This window comes from Chiloscyllium punctatum, chromosome 40 (assembly GCF_047496795.1).
Source record: "Chiloscyllium punctatum isolate Juve2018m chromosome 40, sChiPun1.3, whole genome shotgun sequence".
Classification (NCBI taxonomy): Eukaryota; Metazoa; Chordata; class Chondrichthyes; order Orectolobiformes; family Hemiscylliidae; genus Chiloscyllium; species Chiloscyllium punctatum.
Window position 1 is genome coordinate 68,221,393 of NC_092778.1, and position 17,988 is coordinate 68,239,380.

The 17,988-nt window shown below is 42.6% G+C and overlaps 1 protein-coding gene across 1 annotated transcript; it reads right to left on the reverse strand.

The window, feature by feature from the left end:
- Window positions 1-644: 644 nt before the first annotated feature.
- coq7 (coenzyme Q7 homolog, ubiquinone (yeast)) lies at window positions 645-17,399 on the reverse strand. The gene is made up of 5 exons (XM_072560196.1): window positions 17,104-17,399; window positions 13,344-13,458; window positions 8,214-8,353; window positions 4,324-4,392; window positions 645-2,111 (listed from the first exon to the last, which is right to left on the reverse strand). Exons 1-5 carry the CDS (start codon window positions 17,368-17,370, stop codon window positions 2,034-2,036), a joined length of 669 nt encoding a protein of 222 aa, XP_072416297.1. The 5' UTR covers window positions 17,371-17,399; the 3' UTR covers window positions 645-2,033.
- Between the last annotated feature and the right edge of the window lie 589 nt (window positions 17,400-17,988).

The following is a 17,988-nucleotide window of genomic DNA, read 5'->3' on the forward strand; positions in this document are numbered from 1 at the left end:
ACAAGTTTTGCATTTCTTGCGGTTGCAGGAGAAGGTGCCGGGAATGGAGGTTGGGTTGGTGGGGGGTGTGGACCTGATGAGGGAGTCGCAGAGGGAGTGATCTTTTCGGAACGCTGATAGGGAAGGGGAGGGAAGGGAAATATATCCCTGGTGGTGGGGTCCGTTTGGAGGTGGCGGAAATGACGGTGGATGATACGCTGTATATGGAGGTTGGTGGGGTGGTAGGTGAGGACACAGAGGGAGTGGTCTTTAGAAAGAGCCTTTCGAAAAGACTCCCCAAAAAGTAACAATAAATTGCAGAATCACATTAAGGCATGTCAGTGTATAAGCTAGGAAACAGCACCACCATCAGGCAAAAAGACTTGCACAGAAATGGTGACAAAGATGCCAAGACAAAAAGGAACATCAATTATATAAAAGATTAGTTATTTTGAATGATGACTGTTGTGACATAACAAAATGGCTTGAGAGAATAGCCATCGGTAAAACACACAGACATATTGCTTTAACAACCAAAGGTCAGGCAAACATGCAATCGAGCTCATTTGCTGAATACAGCTTGCTTTGGCTACAGCATCCTGATCCCAGTGGTATTGTTTAAAAACTGCATTTAAACCATTCAATAACTTGAAGAAAATGTGTGCTTTCAGGTCATATATTTTAATGACTTTTCACAAATTAACATGTTCCCTATTAATTTACTGTAAAGTATTAACTGTAAAAGGATCAGCATTTATTTTCACATGCACAAAAACTTTGCTCGCTGCTCCATTTGTACTGGATCTCGAATATTTTAACTGGAATCGGGAGTGAGTTTTTGTTTTCTCCCTCTGGCAGACATTAAATTCCTTATTCAACATTATTTTCAAGGTGGTGCAGTACTTCTCCCGAGTGATTGCTCTTCATGCAAGTCATGGCAGTCAGCCTGGAAAGATTATTTGACAGGAGAGGAAATAACAGCAAGGTGGTGATCAGCTGTGGGAGCTGTGATCAATGTTTCTTCCTCTCACACATACAGTGGACCTACCCAGCCGCTCAAAAATGGCTCTGAATGTGAGGGGGCCAGGAAACTTGCACATACAATTGGTTTCCTGATGTGTTTATATTCCCTCATGCTTTTCCTATAGCCACACTGCAGCCTATTCAGCAGCAGCAGAAACACCAAACAAATTAAAAGTTAAACTGCAGCAGCACAGTAGTGTTTCAAATGTTACAGGCCAGATCCGACCCAGCACACTGTATCCACAGTGGGAATTGGGAGGAAATGGCTGCAATACAACTACAGGAGGCTTAACTGGTTCAGGCGGAAAATGGTAAGGCTGGTGTCTTTCCATGTCGCAGCCTTGCCACTGCTGTGCAACGTTTGGAGAAGGATGACTCCACTCAATATAGGCCAAACATGCCTCTGCCACCATGGGATAACTTCTCTGGTGCTTTCTGCCCCTTCCTGCTGCTCGGGCCTCAGCATTACTGCCCTGGTTACAGAGAGAGCAGTCAGCTTCCCTGACCATGCACCATGCTCCCTCCCAAACCCATCTACTCACAGCAAACGAAGAGGCAACACCAATTTCAAGCTCCCTCACTCAACAGCTGAATTCGAAAGCACTGCAGAGCATACACTAACTAATTCAGCAGAAACATGGGACCCTCTGGCCTGTATGGGTCAGAGGCAGTGTCGTTATGATTGATTGAGTGGTAACATTCTCCATGCTCAAACATTTTTTCTCCACAGCACTTTGGCTCACATTCAAAGTTTGAGCAGTGTTGGTGAAGCAGACATGTGTTCACTTTGGGCCCAACTGGATAATTCTTCAATAGCCAGCCAGTCAGTGCATTTCACATACATCCCTGGTTCAATACAAAGTGCCAGAGAAACTGGAAAATAGACTCTCAAGCATATACACAACAACACTTATTTTCATAATTGAAACAAATTGTAGGATAGTTACAAACCAAATAAGTTATGACATTATCCACTTTACTGTATATTAGTAATCTATTGAAAAAATGGATTGATTATACAAAGAAAGTATTTAAATGCGTTCAGATGCGTAGATAGCAGCCTTACATCCAGCTTGAATAACATTCTTCAATAACGCATATGCAGGAGCCTAAAAAATAAAATTGAGAATAAATCAAAACAGTGGCACAGCTTTTCCCACTACAAGACCATAAGGAATAAGGATAGAAGGAGGCCATTCATTCCCCCAAACCTGCTGCACCATTCAAAAGGATCATGGTTGATTTTATATTCCTCACATCTACTTTCCTGTCCTTTCACTCCCTGACTGATAAAGAATCTCTCTCTCTCAGCCTTAAATATACACAAGGACTTTGCCCCCACAGCTCTCTGTGGCAAGGAGTTCCAAATACTCTCAACCCTCTGACAGAAGAAATTCCTCCCCATCTCAGTCTGAAGTTGGCTCCCCTTTACTCTGAGACTGTGCCCTCTGGTCCTAGACTCTCTCATGAGGGAAAATATTCTCTCAGCATTGACCCTGTCAAGCTCCTTAACAATCTGATATGTTTCAATGAGATCACCTCTCATTCTTTTAAACACCAGTGAGAACAGTTCCAAACATTTAGTCTCTGCTCTTAAGACAATCCCCCCCATCCCAGGGATCATGCTAGTGAACTTTCTCTGAACTGCCTCCAATGAAATGATATCTTTCCTAAAATAAGAGAACCAAAACTGCTCACAGTACTCTAGATGTGGTCTCACAGCACCTTGTACAGTTGCAGTACGACATCCCTACTCTCATACTCCAACCCCCTAGAAACAAAGACCAACATCCCTTAGCCTTCTTGATTGCCTGCTGCCCCGTATGTTAACTTTCTAAGTTTATTGCACAACTTTCCCCCAAATCCCTTTGTGTTGCAGCTTTCAGCAGGTTTTTTTTTCCCATTTAAATATATTGCCTGTTGTTCTCCATTCCAAAACAAATACCCTTGCGTTTTCCCAAATTGCTATCCATTTGCCAACAATTTGCTCATTTACTTATCTCTGTCAACTGTATCTCTCTCACAACCTGCCTTTCCACCTATTTTTGTAGTATCTGCAAATTTGGCTCCAATACATTCACTTCTTTCCTGCAAGTCATTAATATATATTGTGGCTGTCACACTGACCAGGAGTTGCCAACCTCCCACTTACTGTCTCCTGCCCCTGAGCCAATTCCCTATCCATGCCAATGTACTACTTCCACCACTGTGGGCAAACACCTTCTGGAAGTCCAAACTAAACACATTTACTGGTTCTGCTCTCTCCACTCTGGTTGAGATTTCCTCCAAAAATTCTAATGCATTAGCCATTTACCAAGAAAATAAATTTGCAGAAACCATGCGTTAACTTGAGTCAGATTATCAACCCTGCAGGTCTCCTTTCTTCAGTGATATATGTGACTCAGGTACCACAGTACAGTGTCACTTTCACACTTTAAGCACACAGATGCCTTTGTGACATTGCTGACAGTGATACATAGCTGCCTATTGCCTATATGTATACAGCACAATAACTTGCATTCTTGCACCAGTTTGTTGAAGCCAAGTTAATTTTGTTTTTAATTCCTTCAAGAGATACATGTTTTTCCTTTTGGGTTATAGAAAATGAAAATTGAACACTCATATATGTTTACATATAATACTCCAGGAGGTTACTTTCTTCCCCATACAACTTGAAGATCAAATGGAATTGTGTGGTGTATACATTGGCTTTTTACAAAAATTCATTTGTAGGACATTGATTTCATTGGCTGGGCAGAAATTATGGGAACACCACCCCCTGCAAGCTCCCCTACAAACCATTCACCATCCTGACTTGGAAATATATCACTGACCCTTCACTGTTGCTGGGTCAAAATCCTGGAATTCCCTCCCTTAGGACACTGTGGGTCAACCTACAGCACAGGGACTGCAGCGGTTCGAGAAGGCAGCTCACCCCCCCCCACCTTCTCAAGGGCAATTAGGGACAAGAAATAAATGCTGGCCCAGCCAGCAACACCCATGTCCCTTAAGTGAATATAATAAAATGGAAGTGAGTTTTCTACTGGTCACCAAAAGTGTGAGATTAACATTAACTTTGATTTATCTTAATTCCCCCTGTCATTGTGGTAAAGTGTCTGATTATCTATTGGCATTATTCGTCCTTAGACAAGCAACATGAAATCTCACAAACCAAATGCAGAAATCGTGGAAGTTAACCCATCTACACAACTTAACACCATTCCATATCACCAATACTGGCACCCACTGGGCTACTTAGACAGCTCAATATTTGATAAGATATCTGAATACTTAACAGAAAACATCTAAACAAGAGCCTACCATTTCTGCATCATGTGCTAATCCTGTGTCATGATGCTCCATTTCATCATCTCTGAATTTCTTTAGAATCTGTTAAAAAAAAGTATCCTTCTTATCCACAATAAAATACAAGTTGTATCCCTGAAGACCAAATCACACTTTATTAAATATAATGTGTACAATAGACTCAATGCTAAAGGTTACAAGTTACATGTTGGTACCTTAAACGTATTACTATTCCAGCTCAAAGAACAGATTAGAAAGCTGTGGTATTCAGTCTCGAACAGGAATGTTTGCATTTGAAGTAAGAATGTTTCATTTACTCCCCCCCCCGATATTCCAGATGTCATAGAGTCATAGGTTCCACAGCACAGAAAGAGACCCTTCAGCCCATCATGTCCATGCCAGTCATCAAACGTCCTTCTATTCTGGTGACCCTTTGCAGTAGGTAGCCTGTAGCCTTGTATGCCATGGCACTGAGCTATGCTTGCAGCTGTCTGGTTTTCTGAACAGCAAAGCAGCATGATTTTGGAAAGGACAAGAAAAAATACTGCCTACGCAAAATTAATATTTCACTTCTTAAAAATGTCATGTTGATTGAATTACACTTAAGTTATCTACATTTTCTAAGATTAGAAATTTTATAGATCAATTTCAGAACATCTTGTTTTTGATGAGCTCAACTAGTGTAAACCTACAAAGCTATAATGGCTGAGAGTTTTTAACGGCACAGTGGTAATGTCCATGCCTCTGGCCAGGAGGCCCAGGTTCAAGTACTACTTGGGCCAGAGGAGTGTAATAACAACTTTAACTGGGTTGATTTGAAAATCTCTCTCGAATATGATGGCTGAAGACAAGGGCATGCATCAATCACCAATAACTGGGGCTCAGGGCTCTAAGGGACCTTCTATGTTCAGGTCAGGGGCTGAGGTTCAGGCCCAGGATTTCTGTCCCTACCCCTACCTTGGCTTCCCACTGAGTGTTAATGGATTCCAGTTTAGTGCTTATGTTGTTCACCAGATCACTGCAATATGGAATCTTGGTCCTGGCTGCTAGTTCTCTCATTACTTTCAAAATGAGTATGTCAGTACCACACTGCACTCACTCTCAGCAGTACTCCGCTGCTGATCTCAATGTTAAACATAACTCAAAAAAAGGTCATGATTCGGAGATGCCGGTATTGGACTGGGGTGTACAAAGTTAAAAATCACACAACACCAGGCGATATCCAACAGGTTTAATTGGAAGCACACTAGCTTTCGGAGCGACGCTCCTTCATCAGGTGATTGTGGGGGGCTCGATCGTAACACAGAATTTATAGCAAAAATTTGCAGTGTGATGTAACTGAAATTATACATTGAAGAATTGATTGTCTGTTAAGCCTTTCATCTGTTAGAATACAGTGATAGTTTCACTTCTTTTACGTGTAAATCACAACACTGTATTCTAACAGATGAAAGGCTTAACAGATAATCAATTCTTCAATGTATAATTTCAGTTACATCACACTGCAAATTTTTGCTATAAATTCTGTGTTACGATCGAGCCCCCCACAATCACCTGATGAAGGAGCGTCGCTCCGAAAGCTAGTGTGCTTCCAATTAAACCTGTTGGACTATAACATGGTGTTGTGTGATTTTTAAAAAAAAGGTGACACACAAACTGACTGATTCCTGTACCTTCACACTGTCATGGAAAACAATTCTGAAAGGGACAATTTTAATGTTCAAATTCATTATTTTCAACTTGTTTATTTTTTAATGGGAGCAATGAAAATTTACTGTACAGGTTTGATGCACTATAATAAAATTCTAAAACGACAGCCAATCCTGAAAGGAGTGACATTATTCTCTGCACTAATTGTTTTTTAAATTGGCAGAAGAGGTCAGTTTATGTGGTTAAGCCGAAGACTGCAGATGCTAAGGAACTAGATATGCTTCCTCATCTATTTATTTTAACATAAGTGGCTCTCAGGTCAGCTATCAAACCGCACCACGTGAAGAATCAAATGTCCTGAACAATGGGCCTCTTTGCAGTCCCATTAAATGCAGTCTATAACGTACATAAAGTTTGCGCTTCACAGAACATCTAGACCTGCAGTTTTTCAATTTATTAGTCTGTGTGGAATTCAAACCACAAAGTGGTTGATCAAAAGTGACAAGCCGCACCTGAAGAATGACAGCCTTTAAACGACAGTGAGAAGATTGAACCCGACAGGTTCAGAACAATCCAGGGTGTTGTTCAGCCAAGCTCCACTGCACGGGGCCTCAGTACAAGTCCTTATGCACAGCACATTGCCAAGGAAGGTCCCTTCGACAGACTAAGTAGCAGACTAATCACTGTACACTCAGCAAATGGGGAGGCTATCACTTAACTCTGGTGAATTTGCATTTGCTAAATAATAATTACTTTCAAATAAAATTTATTTTATAATACAGCAGTTATTCTAATAAGCAAAAAGCAGTGAAATGACAAATCATCCCTTACAGCATATACAGTGCCCCAGTCAGGCTTTGGAAAACTTTGCAATGCTATAACATCAATGAGAAACTAGAGTAGGCCATTCAGCCCCTCGAGCCTGCTCTACCATTCATTAAGATCATGGCTGATCATTGATCTTGTTTTTCAGTTTTGAGAAGATCTGATTTGATTTTCTCAACACTGAAAAACAAAATCAATTTTCAAACAAAGTCATATGAGGGACAGAGAGCAAGAGAGACACAGAGGGAGACAGAGAGACAGAGACAGAGAGAGAAAGAGAGACACAGAGAGAGAAGCCAGCTGCAGGGGGAAGAGGCCCATTAACAGTAAACCTGCTGTTCATACCTCTCTCCAAGCAGGCAGAGTTGGGGGAGACACCATGAGATGCAGTCGTCAGCAAACTCCAGATGCAGAAGGGTGTGGAGGGGTGCCAGAGAGGAAGTCATCCTAAAGGCTGTTGAAAACATGGGTTTATAGACCCATGCAAAGCAAGAAGTGAGCTGAGTTAGCAGTACCTCAGACAGAGACATTAAGTGAAGAAAATGGTATCTAGTGAAGGTGAATAAAGTTTCCAAGAGGGATGCCAGCTAAACAAGAAACATAAATGGGGATCCACTACACAGAGGTTTGGTCATCTACAAGACATTGCTGGGATGAAACAGATAGCTTTTTATTCAAATGTTTGCAACGAGATCATCCCAGTAGCTTTTGTCTAATGTAATATGGCTTGTGTTATTCTTGGATTATAATCTTTTATATTATTTTGTTAAAAGTACATTGACAGCCTTTGAATATGTACAGTCACTGACCTCTACAGTAAACAAAAAAAAACTTATGATCCATCTAGGCAGGTTTCAACCTGGGATCGGACTTACTCAGTATTACCATTAGCTGGAGTCATAACACTCTGTCTTAAAATGTGCTTCCACTGCCTTTTGAAGAAGAGTTCCCAACACTCATAACCCTTTCGGATATTTCCCTTCTCTGTTTTAAATCGAGATCCCTTGTTCTCGCTTCTCCCACAAGCACCAGCATCAATTTCACATCTACCACATGAAGACCTTTCAATACATTTACCTCTTATTCTGCCAAACTCCAGCAGATGACAAGCCTAGACTGTCCAAACATTCCTCATGAAGACAATACATACATTCCAAATATTAGTTTGGTAAAGATTTCTGAACTCTCCCAGTTTATTTATATAATGTGACCTTAATTAACATGACCAAAGCTGTAGACAAGAGTCCAGTTCAGTTTATCAAGGTCCTGTTATAACTGATGTAAAACATCCCCATTTTTCTATTCAATTTCATTTCAAGAGCCCTGAAATATGCTGCAACCTTTTGACTAATACCTAGTTTTGCAGTATTAAATAACACTAATATAGAGACACCAATGTTATTTCATCTTTAATACACCAAGATGCTTACTTCAAGTAATTCTTTGTGCCTTTCTGGATCTTCTTCCATTAGCATCCTGATCTGATTGTTGTAATGTTGGGATATACTCTCTTCTATTGCTACCGTACAAGCCATGGCAGCCTCTTTTCCGAAAAGAGCAGTTCCAGCACCTATAAAAAGGAGGCAGAAAACACCTATTTCTAATAATTACCATTACCATAAGTCATTTCAAGATCAGCAACCACAAATAAAGGCACTGGGAATAGTCACCCAGAGGATTTAATGGTCTATCATGGGCATTTATGTCAATCATATAAAGATTACTAATATCATTTTGGAATTTGGATTTTCAAAATAAACATAGATTGAATTCATATCTGTGAAGGTAACAGATTTGCTTTAAGAGGTCAAAACTCATTTGGAAAATTCTTCCTAAATACATAATTTCCAAGAAAGCATGTAACTTAATCAGTGTTCAGAAAGAAAGCCGTGATGATAATTGATGAAGTGTGTATGTTGCTGAGTTTATGACTAGTGAGTTCAATTTAGAAGTTTGAATTCAATTCAGAAGAATCAGGTTTCAGTTTCATCCAAGTGAAGACATCACGTTTTCAGCTGGGGACAACTGTATTGCCCTAGTTGTGACACCTTCTGTAATCCCAGGATAAGAATTTCTTATGTTGGAAATTAGAGTTAAAAAGGATGCACACTTCTGGGAATGAGTATCCATAAATGATATTGTTGGGAAAAAGGCTGTGTCTGTTATTGCAGCTTATGTTAAGTTGCTTTCAAATTACTTTTTTTGTTCATTCTTTTGTGGGATGTGGCCATTGCTGGCTGGGCCAGCATTTATTGCCTATTCTTAATTGGTGGTGGTGGTGGTGAGTTGCATCCTTGAACCACTACTGTCCATGTATTGGAGCTAGATCCATAATGGCCTTGGGAAGGGAATTCCAGGATGTCACCCCAATGATAGTGAAGGAAGAGCAATACATTGCCGAGTCAGGATGGTGAATGACAATGGAGGGGGACTTGCAGACGATGGCACCCCCATGGTACCTGTTGCACCTATCCTTGTAGATGGAAGTGGTCACAGGTTTTGAAGGATCATTGGCAAATGTAAACAGTATATCTTGGAGATTATACACACTGCTGCCACTGAGCATTGGGAGTGGATGCTTACAAATGCGGTGCCAATCAAGTGGGCTACTTTGTCCTGGATGGTGTCAAGCTTCTTGTCTGCTTTTGAAGCTGCAATCATCCAGATAAGTGAGGAGTATTCCATCACACTTGTGATTTGTGCCTTGTAGATGGTGGATAGTCAGGAGACGAGTTACTCACTACAGGACCTGCTCTTGTAGCCACTGTGTTTATATGGTGAGTCCAGTTCAGTTTCTAGTCAATGGGAACCCCTAGAATGTTGATGATTTGAGATTCGGAGATGGTAATACCATTGAGTATCAAGGGGCTGTAGTTCATTGCCTGTTATTGGAGATGGTCATTGACTGGAATTTCTATGTGCAAATATTCTCAGCCCAAGCCTGGATATTGTCCAGATCTTGTTGCATTTGAACATGGACTGCTTCAGTATCTGAGGAGTTACAAATGGTGCTGAACATTTTGCAATCATCCCCACTTCTGACCGAATGATGGAGGGAAGGTCATTGATGAAGCAGCTGAAGGTGGTTGGCCCTAGGATGCTATGCTGAGGAACTCCTGCAGAGATGACCAGGACATATAGGTTTGCTTGTTTTTTGTCTAATAAATGTGAGTTCTTCTTTTAAAATAATCTTGGTAGCCTTGTGTTAATATGTCCAGCAATTGCAACCACAGTAACCAACTTCAAAATGAAAAGATATAATCTTATCAAAACAGATTTCATTCAGAGATCTGACCTGTCTAGCATACCATCAGCTGGGATCAAAATCTGTGTTACCTAGTCCTTGCACAATCAGCTAATGAGAACACTTTTCCTTGATTACTTTATCCAAGCCTGTCATAATGCTGACAGGGAGTTTGGTTAGCTCAGTTAGCTGGCCAGCTGGTTTGCAATGCAGAGTGATACCAACAGTGTGGGTTCAATTTCCACAGTGACTGAGGTTATCATGAAGGTTTCTCCTTCGCAACCTCTATCTCTCGAGGCATACTGACCCTCAGGTTAAACACATCAACAGCTGTCTAAGCGTGTTCCTCTGGTACAATGGCAACTTTACCTTTTACCATTATCTCCGTCAAATCCCTTCTCGTTGTCTGCTCCAAGGAGAATGACCACAGCTTCTCCAACCTAATCTTGTAGCTAAAATCTCTCATCCCTGGAATCATTCTACCACATTCCCTCTGCACCCTTGCAGGGACCCTACCATCCATCCTCAAGTGTGGTGACCAGAACTGGTTACAAAAGGGCTCCATTGAGGCCTAGCCAGGACTTTGCAGAGGTTTGGCATACATCCCTGCTTTTATATTCAATGTTTTTGTTTGGGAAGCCCAATATCCCATTGATTTCCAAAGCTCAGTAAGTAGATGAGAAAGAAGAGAAGAGCAGGTTAGGCTCATATTTGGATAATTAAACCCTAGAGGAGGTACAAGTGGAGCATAAATGCAACTAGTTGAACCAAATGGCATGTTTTTGTGATATATGCCTTTTGGAATCTTATATGTCCAGTCAGCTCCAAAATGTGATGCTGAAGTATGCCAAGGCTCCTCTTTCCCTGCCCACTCTTTAGAACGATGGCAGTATGTCTCTATTGTTTCTCCCTGTCCCTTCTTCCAAAATGCATCACCTCATGCTATTGTTATTAAATTCAATCTGCAACATGACTGCCCATTCACCTGGTCTGTGTCCTATTATACGTAATTTGAAACATTATCACCATTTGCCGTGCCTCCAGGTTTGATATCATTGGCAAATTTTGAAATTTCACTCCGTAGTCCAAGATCCAAGTCAGCTTTGCTAAGACAAAAAAAAGCAGTGGAGCCAGCACTGACTCTTGGAGGACACCCTTGTTTTTACCCAAAAAAAAAAACCTGTCTACTACAACTTCTTGCTTTCTGTTTGTAAGCCAATTTTCAAATCCAATTGGCCACTGACCCTTATATTCCACAAACCTTAATGCTGTGACCCAACCTGTATGTAGTAATTTGTTAAACACTTTTTAAAAAAATCTATTCAGTCAACAGTCACCATGGTCCCTTGATTAACTGCCCTGCAGCCTTCAATAGTCTATGGCCATGCCCACCAAGGGCCCTCTGTACCTTTGTGCTGCCTAGGGCTCTACCAGTAAATACTGGATTAGTGGTGCTGGAAGAGCACAGCAGTTCAGGCAGCATCCAATGAGCAGCGAAATCAACGTTTCGGGCAAAAGCCCTTCACCAGGAATCTTGCAAGGATGCCTGCCTTGAAGAAGTTTTCCTCCTCTCTCTACAAGATGAAGGGCTTTTGCCCGAAACGTTGATTTCGCTGCTCGTCGGATGCTACCTGAACTGCTGTGCTCTTCCAGCACCACTAATCCAGTATTTGGTTTTCAGCATATGCAGTCATTGTATTCACCTCTACCATTAAATGTCTATTTCCTTGGTGTGTTAGTCCTCACAAATGTATCACTTCATATTTTTCCTTTGTCACTGTTCAGTCCATCTGACCAGCTCACCTGTATCATCCTATAATCCAAAACTTTCCTTTCTCACTATTTACCACCATGTTCATGTTAGCTGTGAACGTTCTGATCATTCCTGCTATAATCATGTCTTGAAATTATATTATTAAACATTACATAATTAATAAATCATTCTATATCACCTTATACATGTACACGTTTACCCATAATCCTATTTATTTAGCCTATTTAATATAAAAACAATAATTTCCAAAGATGTTTTCACAGAGCCTGAAGAAAACATACTGAGCTAAGGAGGGAGCTAGAGGTAATGAATGGGGTGAAGAATGATGAGCAGTATGTATTGGCAAGGCTGGCTATGCTTAGGGAAGGGAAATAGCTTGGTCCAAATGGTTTATATTCCAGATGACCAAAGGAATGGGTGTGAAGATAACAGAACAGCTTACCATCATGTTCCAATCTTCTCTCGATAAGGGGGATGGGCTAGAGGATAGGAAATAGCAAATGTAATTCCTTTGTTTGAGAAAAGATCCAAGGCCATTCCTCATAACTACTGTTCAGTCAATCAAATAAGCAGCTAATGGAATAGGTCAGTCAGTATCAGTTTGGCTAAGAAGCTTACTTAAGGACAGGAAATTCAGAGCTGAGGAAATGGTTGTTTTCTGGACTGGAGGCTGGTTGATTCTGAGGTTCTGTAATAGTCAGTGCAGTAAATACTGTTTTCCAATAAATATAAAAGGATATTATGAAATTAGAGAGGGTTCAGAAGAGATTTACAAAGGTGCTGTCAGGTCCGGAGAGTTTGAGTTATAAAGAAAGGCTGGATAGGCTGGGACTTTTTTCACTGGAGAATAGGAGGTTTAGGGATTACCTCATAGAGGTTTATAAAATCATTAGGAGTATAGATAAGGTGAATAGCAAAGGTCTTTTCCCCAGGGTAGGTGAGTTAAAATCTAGAGGGCACTTTTTTAAAGTGACAGGAGAAAGATTCAAAAGGTACCTGAGGGGCAACTTTTTCACACAGAGGCTGGTTTGTATGTGGAATGAACTGCCAGAGGAAGTGGTAGATGTAGGTATAGTTACAAATTTAAAAGGCATTTCGACAGGTACGTAATTAGGGAAGGTTTAGAGGGAAATGGACCAAACCTTGGCAAGAGGGACTAATTTAGTTTGAGAAACTTGGTCAGCATGGACGAATTGGAATGAAGGTTCTGCTTCTATGTTGCATGACTCTATAACCTTCTCTGTTACATGATCACCATATGAAATAGGAATAGGAGAAGACCATCATCCTAGTGAACCTTCTCTGAATTGCCTCCAATGAAATGATATCTTTCCTAAATAAGGGGATCAAAAATGCTCTCAGTACTCCGGGTGGTCTAACCAGCACCTTGTACCTTTGCAGTAAGACTTCCCCATTCTTATACTCCAGCCCCCTTGAAATGGAATGAGACGAGTTGAGCACAATCCATCTTTTACTCAGCTGTGCTAACTACCTTTAAGAATTAATCGAGGATAGAGATTTTAAACACATTTGGATGTTTACCCAACATGAATCCTGCAACATTCCAGAAAGGCATTAGAAGCGTCGGCCGAACTCTGTGATCAACTATCAATTCATTAAATTTCTCCAGATGTTCCTTTTCTTGATCCCACATTTGCTGAAACATGAATATTAATTTCAGTTAATTTACTACACCATTGATATAAATTATCCAGCACAAAAACCTGCTGCCCTTTAGGATGTCTGTTGGTTAATAAAGGGATCAGAGGTTATAGGGAGAAGGCAGGATAATGGGCTTGAGAAGCATATCAGCCATGATCAAATGGTGGAGCAGACTCGATGGGCTCAATGGCTTCATTCTGCTCCTCTCTCATGGTTTTATGTACACGTTCCTAGTCTTTATTTTAAACAAACATTTATTCTTCATATTTCAACTTTTCCTTTCACAGAAAAAATAAGATTTTCTGTTATTGTAGAAATCAGTGTCAATTCCAACTTTAATTTAGTGACAGTTGGGCGGCCATGTTGCGGCTGTACAGGACATTGGTTAGGCCACTGTTGGAATACCGGGCACAATTCTGGTTTCCTTCCTATCAGAAAGATGTTGTGAAACTTGAAAGGGTTCAGAAAAAATTTACAAGGATGTTGCCATGGTTGGAGGGTTTGAGCTAGAGGGAGAGGCTGAACAGGCTGGAGCATTGGAAGCTGAGGAGTGACCTTATAGAGATTTACCAAACCATGGAGGGGCATGGATAGAATAAATAGACAAAGTATTTTCCCTGGGGTGGGGGAGTCCAGAACGAGGGGGTTTAGGGTGAGACAGGAAAGATATAAAAGAGACCTAAGGGGCAACTTTTTCTATGCAGAGGGTGGTACGTGTATGGAATGAGCTGCCAGAGGAAGTGGTGGAGGCTGGTACAATTGCAACGTTTAAAAGTCATTTGGATTGGAGGGTTTGGAGGGATATGGGCTGGATGCTGGCAGGTGGAACTAGACTGGGTTGAGATATTTGATCGGCATGGACAGGTTGGACCGAAGGATCTGTTTCCATGCTTTACATCTCTATGACTCTATGACAAAACTTATTGTGATCAAGATAATATCTCACCCTAGTTTCTTAGAATGAGGCAGCTTCAATTAAACTGGAAAATAGTAAATATAACCTTTCTATTCAAGGGAGATAGAAAACAAAAAAAAAGGCCAGTTAGTTTGAGGAGGAAGCGGTTAGAATGGATTATTCCGGAGGTTAAAACTGGGCAACTAGAAAAATTTGAGGTAATCAGGAAAAATCAGAATGGCTTTATGAACAGTAAATCACGACCCACCAATTTATTGAAATTCTCTTAAGTACACAGAACATCACAGCGCAGTACAGGCCTTCAGGCCCTCGATGTTGCGCCAGCCTGTGGAACCAATCTGAAGCCTATCTATCCTGCACTATTCCATTTTCATCAATATGTTTATCCCATGACCATTTAAATGCCCTTAAAGTTGGTGAGTCTCCTACTGTTGCAGGTAGTGCTTGCCACGCCCCACCGACAACAGTAGTAACATGTTCTGTTGCTAAAGAGAGCCCCATTGATGTACTGCACTTGATTTTCTAGAAGGCATTTGACAACATTGCACTTGAGGAGCTCATGGTATAGGGGCTAACATATCAGTATGGATAGAAGATTGGTCAGCTGGAAGAAAACAGACAGGATGCATAAATGATCTTTTTCAGATCAGTTGCATGTGGAGGGTCTGTGCTGGGACCTCAGCTTTTTGTTTTACAATTTATGTCAATTACTTAAATGAGGGGATTGATCAAAATTGAAGGTGACAAAGGTAGGTATGAAAGAGCATTGTGAACATAACATAACAAAGGATGCAGGCTGACATAAATAGGTTGAGTGAGGGCAACAATGTGCCAGAAGGATGTGCACTTCGGTAGGAAGAATAAAAAAGCAGTGTGACCTTAGAACAACTGTAGAATTCTGAGCTGCAATCTGGTTGGACCAAAGGTGAAAAATGTGGTGCTGGAAAAAACACAGCAGGCCAGGCAGCATCCGAGGAACAGGAGAATCGACGTTTCAGGCATAAGCCCTTCTTAAGGAAGGCTTATGCCCGAAACGTCGATTCTCCTGCTCCTCAGATGCTGCCTGGCCTGCTGTGTTTTTCCAGCACCACATTTTTCAACTCTGGTACTCCAGCATCTGCAGTCCTCACTTTCTCCAGGTTGGACCAAAGGGTTTGTTTCCATGCTGTACATCTCTATGACTCTATAAGTGCATGAGTCAGAAAAGATTAATATGCATTTACAGCATTTAATCATGAAAACTAATTAGACACTGGAGTATATCACAACAGAAAGTGGACAAAAAATGAAGGATGTTAATGCTTCAGTTATAGAGGGCATTGATGAGACCATATCTCAAATACTCTGTGAAGGTTTGATCGTCCTATCTAAAGTAGTATGTAAATGGTTGTGCAGTACAGAAGCACTTCACAGGAGGCTCCAAAGCACTGAGAATGTCACCGAGAAAGGGGACAAGACAACTGCAAATCAACATCCCAGCTTGGTGAACATACCCACAACTACAGAAATATACAAATGCTTTGGAGTGGTTTCAGAGGAGCTTTATTAGATTGATAGCTGGAATGGGCACTTTGTTTTATGTAGAAAGAATGGACAGGCTGGAGTTATTTTCACTGGAGTTTAGAAGACTGAGGGGCAATTCAATCAAAATGTATAAGACCCTGAAAAGTCTCGACAAGGTGGTTGAGGAAAGGACGTTTCATCATGTGGGTCAGTGCTGAACCAGGGAGCACAGTTTCAAATTAGGGAATCACCCTGTTAGGACAGAGATGAAAGTTGGAGCAGTCCTGATGAAGGGCTTTTGCCCGAAACATCGATTCTCCTGCTCCTCAGATGCTGCCTGACCTGCTGCACTTTTCCAGCACCACACTCTTGACTCTCATCTCCAGCATCTGCAGTCCTCACTTTCTACCAAAGTTGTGCAACTTTGGAATTTTCTGTCTCAGAAGACAGAGTCATTGAATATTTTTAAGATTCCTGAACCACCTGAAGGGCTTATGCCTGAAACGTCGATTCTCCTGTTCCTTGGATGCTGCCTGACCTGCTGTGCTTTTCCAGCAACACATTTTCAGCTCTGAACAGTTATAGTCCAACAGGTTTATTCAGAAGTACTAGCTTTCAGAACACTGCTCCTTCACCAGTTAAGTAGTGGGGCAGCACCAATAGTGAAGAAGGAGTAGTGCTTTGAAAGCTAGTATTCCCAAATAAACCTGACTATAACCTGGTGTTGTAGGATTTTTAACTTTGTCCACACCAGTTCAACACTGGCACCTCCCCTTCTGGTCCAACTCTGGGAGTTCTGAATGTACTGCATCTGCTGCTCGTTGCCTCACTGACCTCTGAGGGCAGAATGTGGCCTTGAAGCCTGTCACCTCAATCATCATACAAGGATAGATTTTTAAAAGTTCTTTTACAAAGCATGTCCAGACACAGCAAGTCAGTTTTTAAAAATAATCTGATTTGTTACAAGTGAGCTATAAAAGAGGACGGTAAACCTGTGAATCAGGGTGATCCCTGACTGGATGATAATGTAACACAGGCCATTGTCAATCCTGGTCTGACAGTAACCTGCAGCATTGTTTATAGATTAGATTAGATTCCCTACAGTGTGGAAACAGGCCCTTCGGCCCAACCAGTCCACACTAACCCACCCAGACCCATTGCCCCACCCTGCATTGACCCCTGGCTATGGCCAATTGACCGAGCCATTTCAGTGGTAAATACCTGGATGACAGGCCCCACGGGGCTGCGGCCCAGCACGGCCATCTGTCCGGCATAGATCCGGTTAGCCCCATACTCCCCGGCGTGATCCACCCGGATAATCCGATCCAGCATCGCCTTCTCGGCCGAGCCACTCAGGGCCCTGGCGGCCGGGAGCCCAACCCAGGCACTGGGCTGCAGGTGAGGCCGGCCATGCCTCAGGAACGGCGGCGGGTAGAAGGCACAGAGTGCGGCCCAGCCCCGGGCTCGGGCTCGGGCGGCCATCGCCATTCCGCAGGCCGCGGGGTCAGGGGGAGGGGGGAGGGGGGTCAGGGGGCGGGGGGAGGGGGGTCAGGGGGCGGGGGGAGGGGGGTCAGGGGGCGGGGGGAGGGGGGTCAGGGGGCGGGGACACAGCCAGCCGCGCGCCCACCACTAGGCCACGCCCATCATGGTACGCGCCCTCATTCTGATCAATACCCCAGTGATAGGCCGCGCCCACCGTCCGTGCCACGCCGCCTCTATCTTGGCCCCACCTCCACCAGGCCGCGCCCACTGTATGTACCCTGCCCCTTGCCGCCAGGGTCACGCCCCGCCCTTCTAGCCACGCCCCGCCCTCTGAGCCACGCCCCATTTCCCTCGAGCTGGGATCCTGCCTTTTCCCTTTCCCCGGCCCCTTACTGACTGCGCATGCTCCATCCGAGTCCCGCCCCTTCACAACCCCCTGACCTCGCGCCCTCCCGGTGTCCCCGCCCCATCCCACAATCGTCCCCCTCCATTGGCTGATCATGTATGGGGCTGCGATGTAATTGCAGATTACGTGTGTCAATCAGAGTGTGTCCCCGCCCTCTCCAGCGGAGTGGGTTTCCATGGTGATAAGGCATCCTCAGTTAATGTTGGTCTCACCCAGGG

Excerpts from the sequence above, each read along its gene's own strand:
- coq7 (XM_072560196.1), bottom strand. The coding sequence starts at position 17,370 with ATGGCGATGGCCGCCCGAGCCCGAGCCCGGGGCTGGGCCGCACTCTGT. Across the intron at positions 13,459-17,103 it reads CCGTGGGGCCTGTCATCCAG|CAAATGTGGGATCAAGAAAA; the intron begins GTATTTACCACT and ends TTCATGTTTCAG. Across the intron at positions 2,112-4,323 it reads TAGCACATGATGCAGAAATG|GCTCCTGCATATGCGTTATT; the intron begins GTAGGCTCTTGT and ends TTTATTTTTTAG.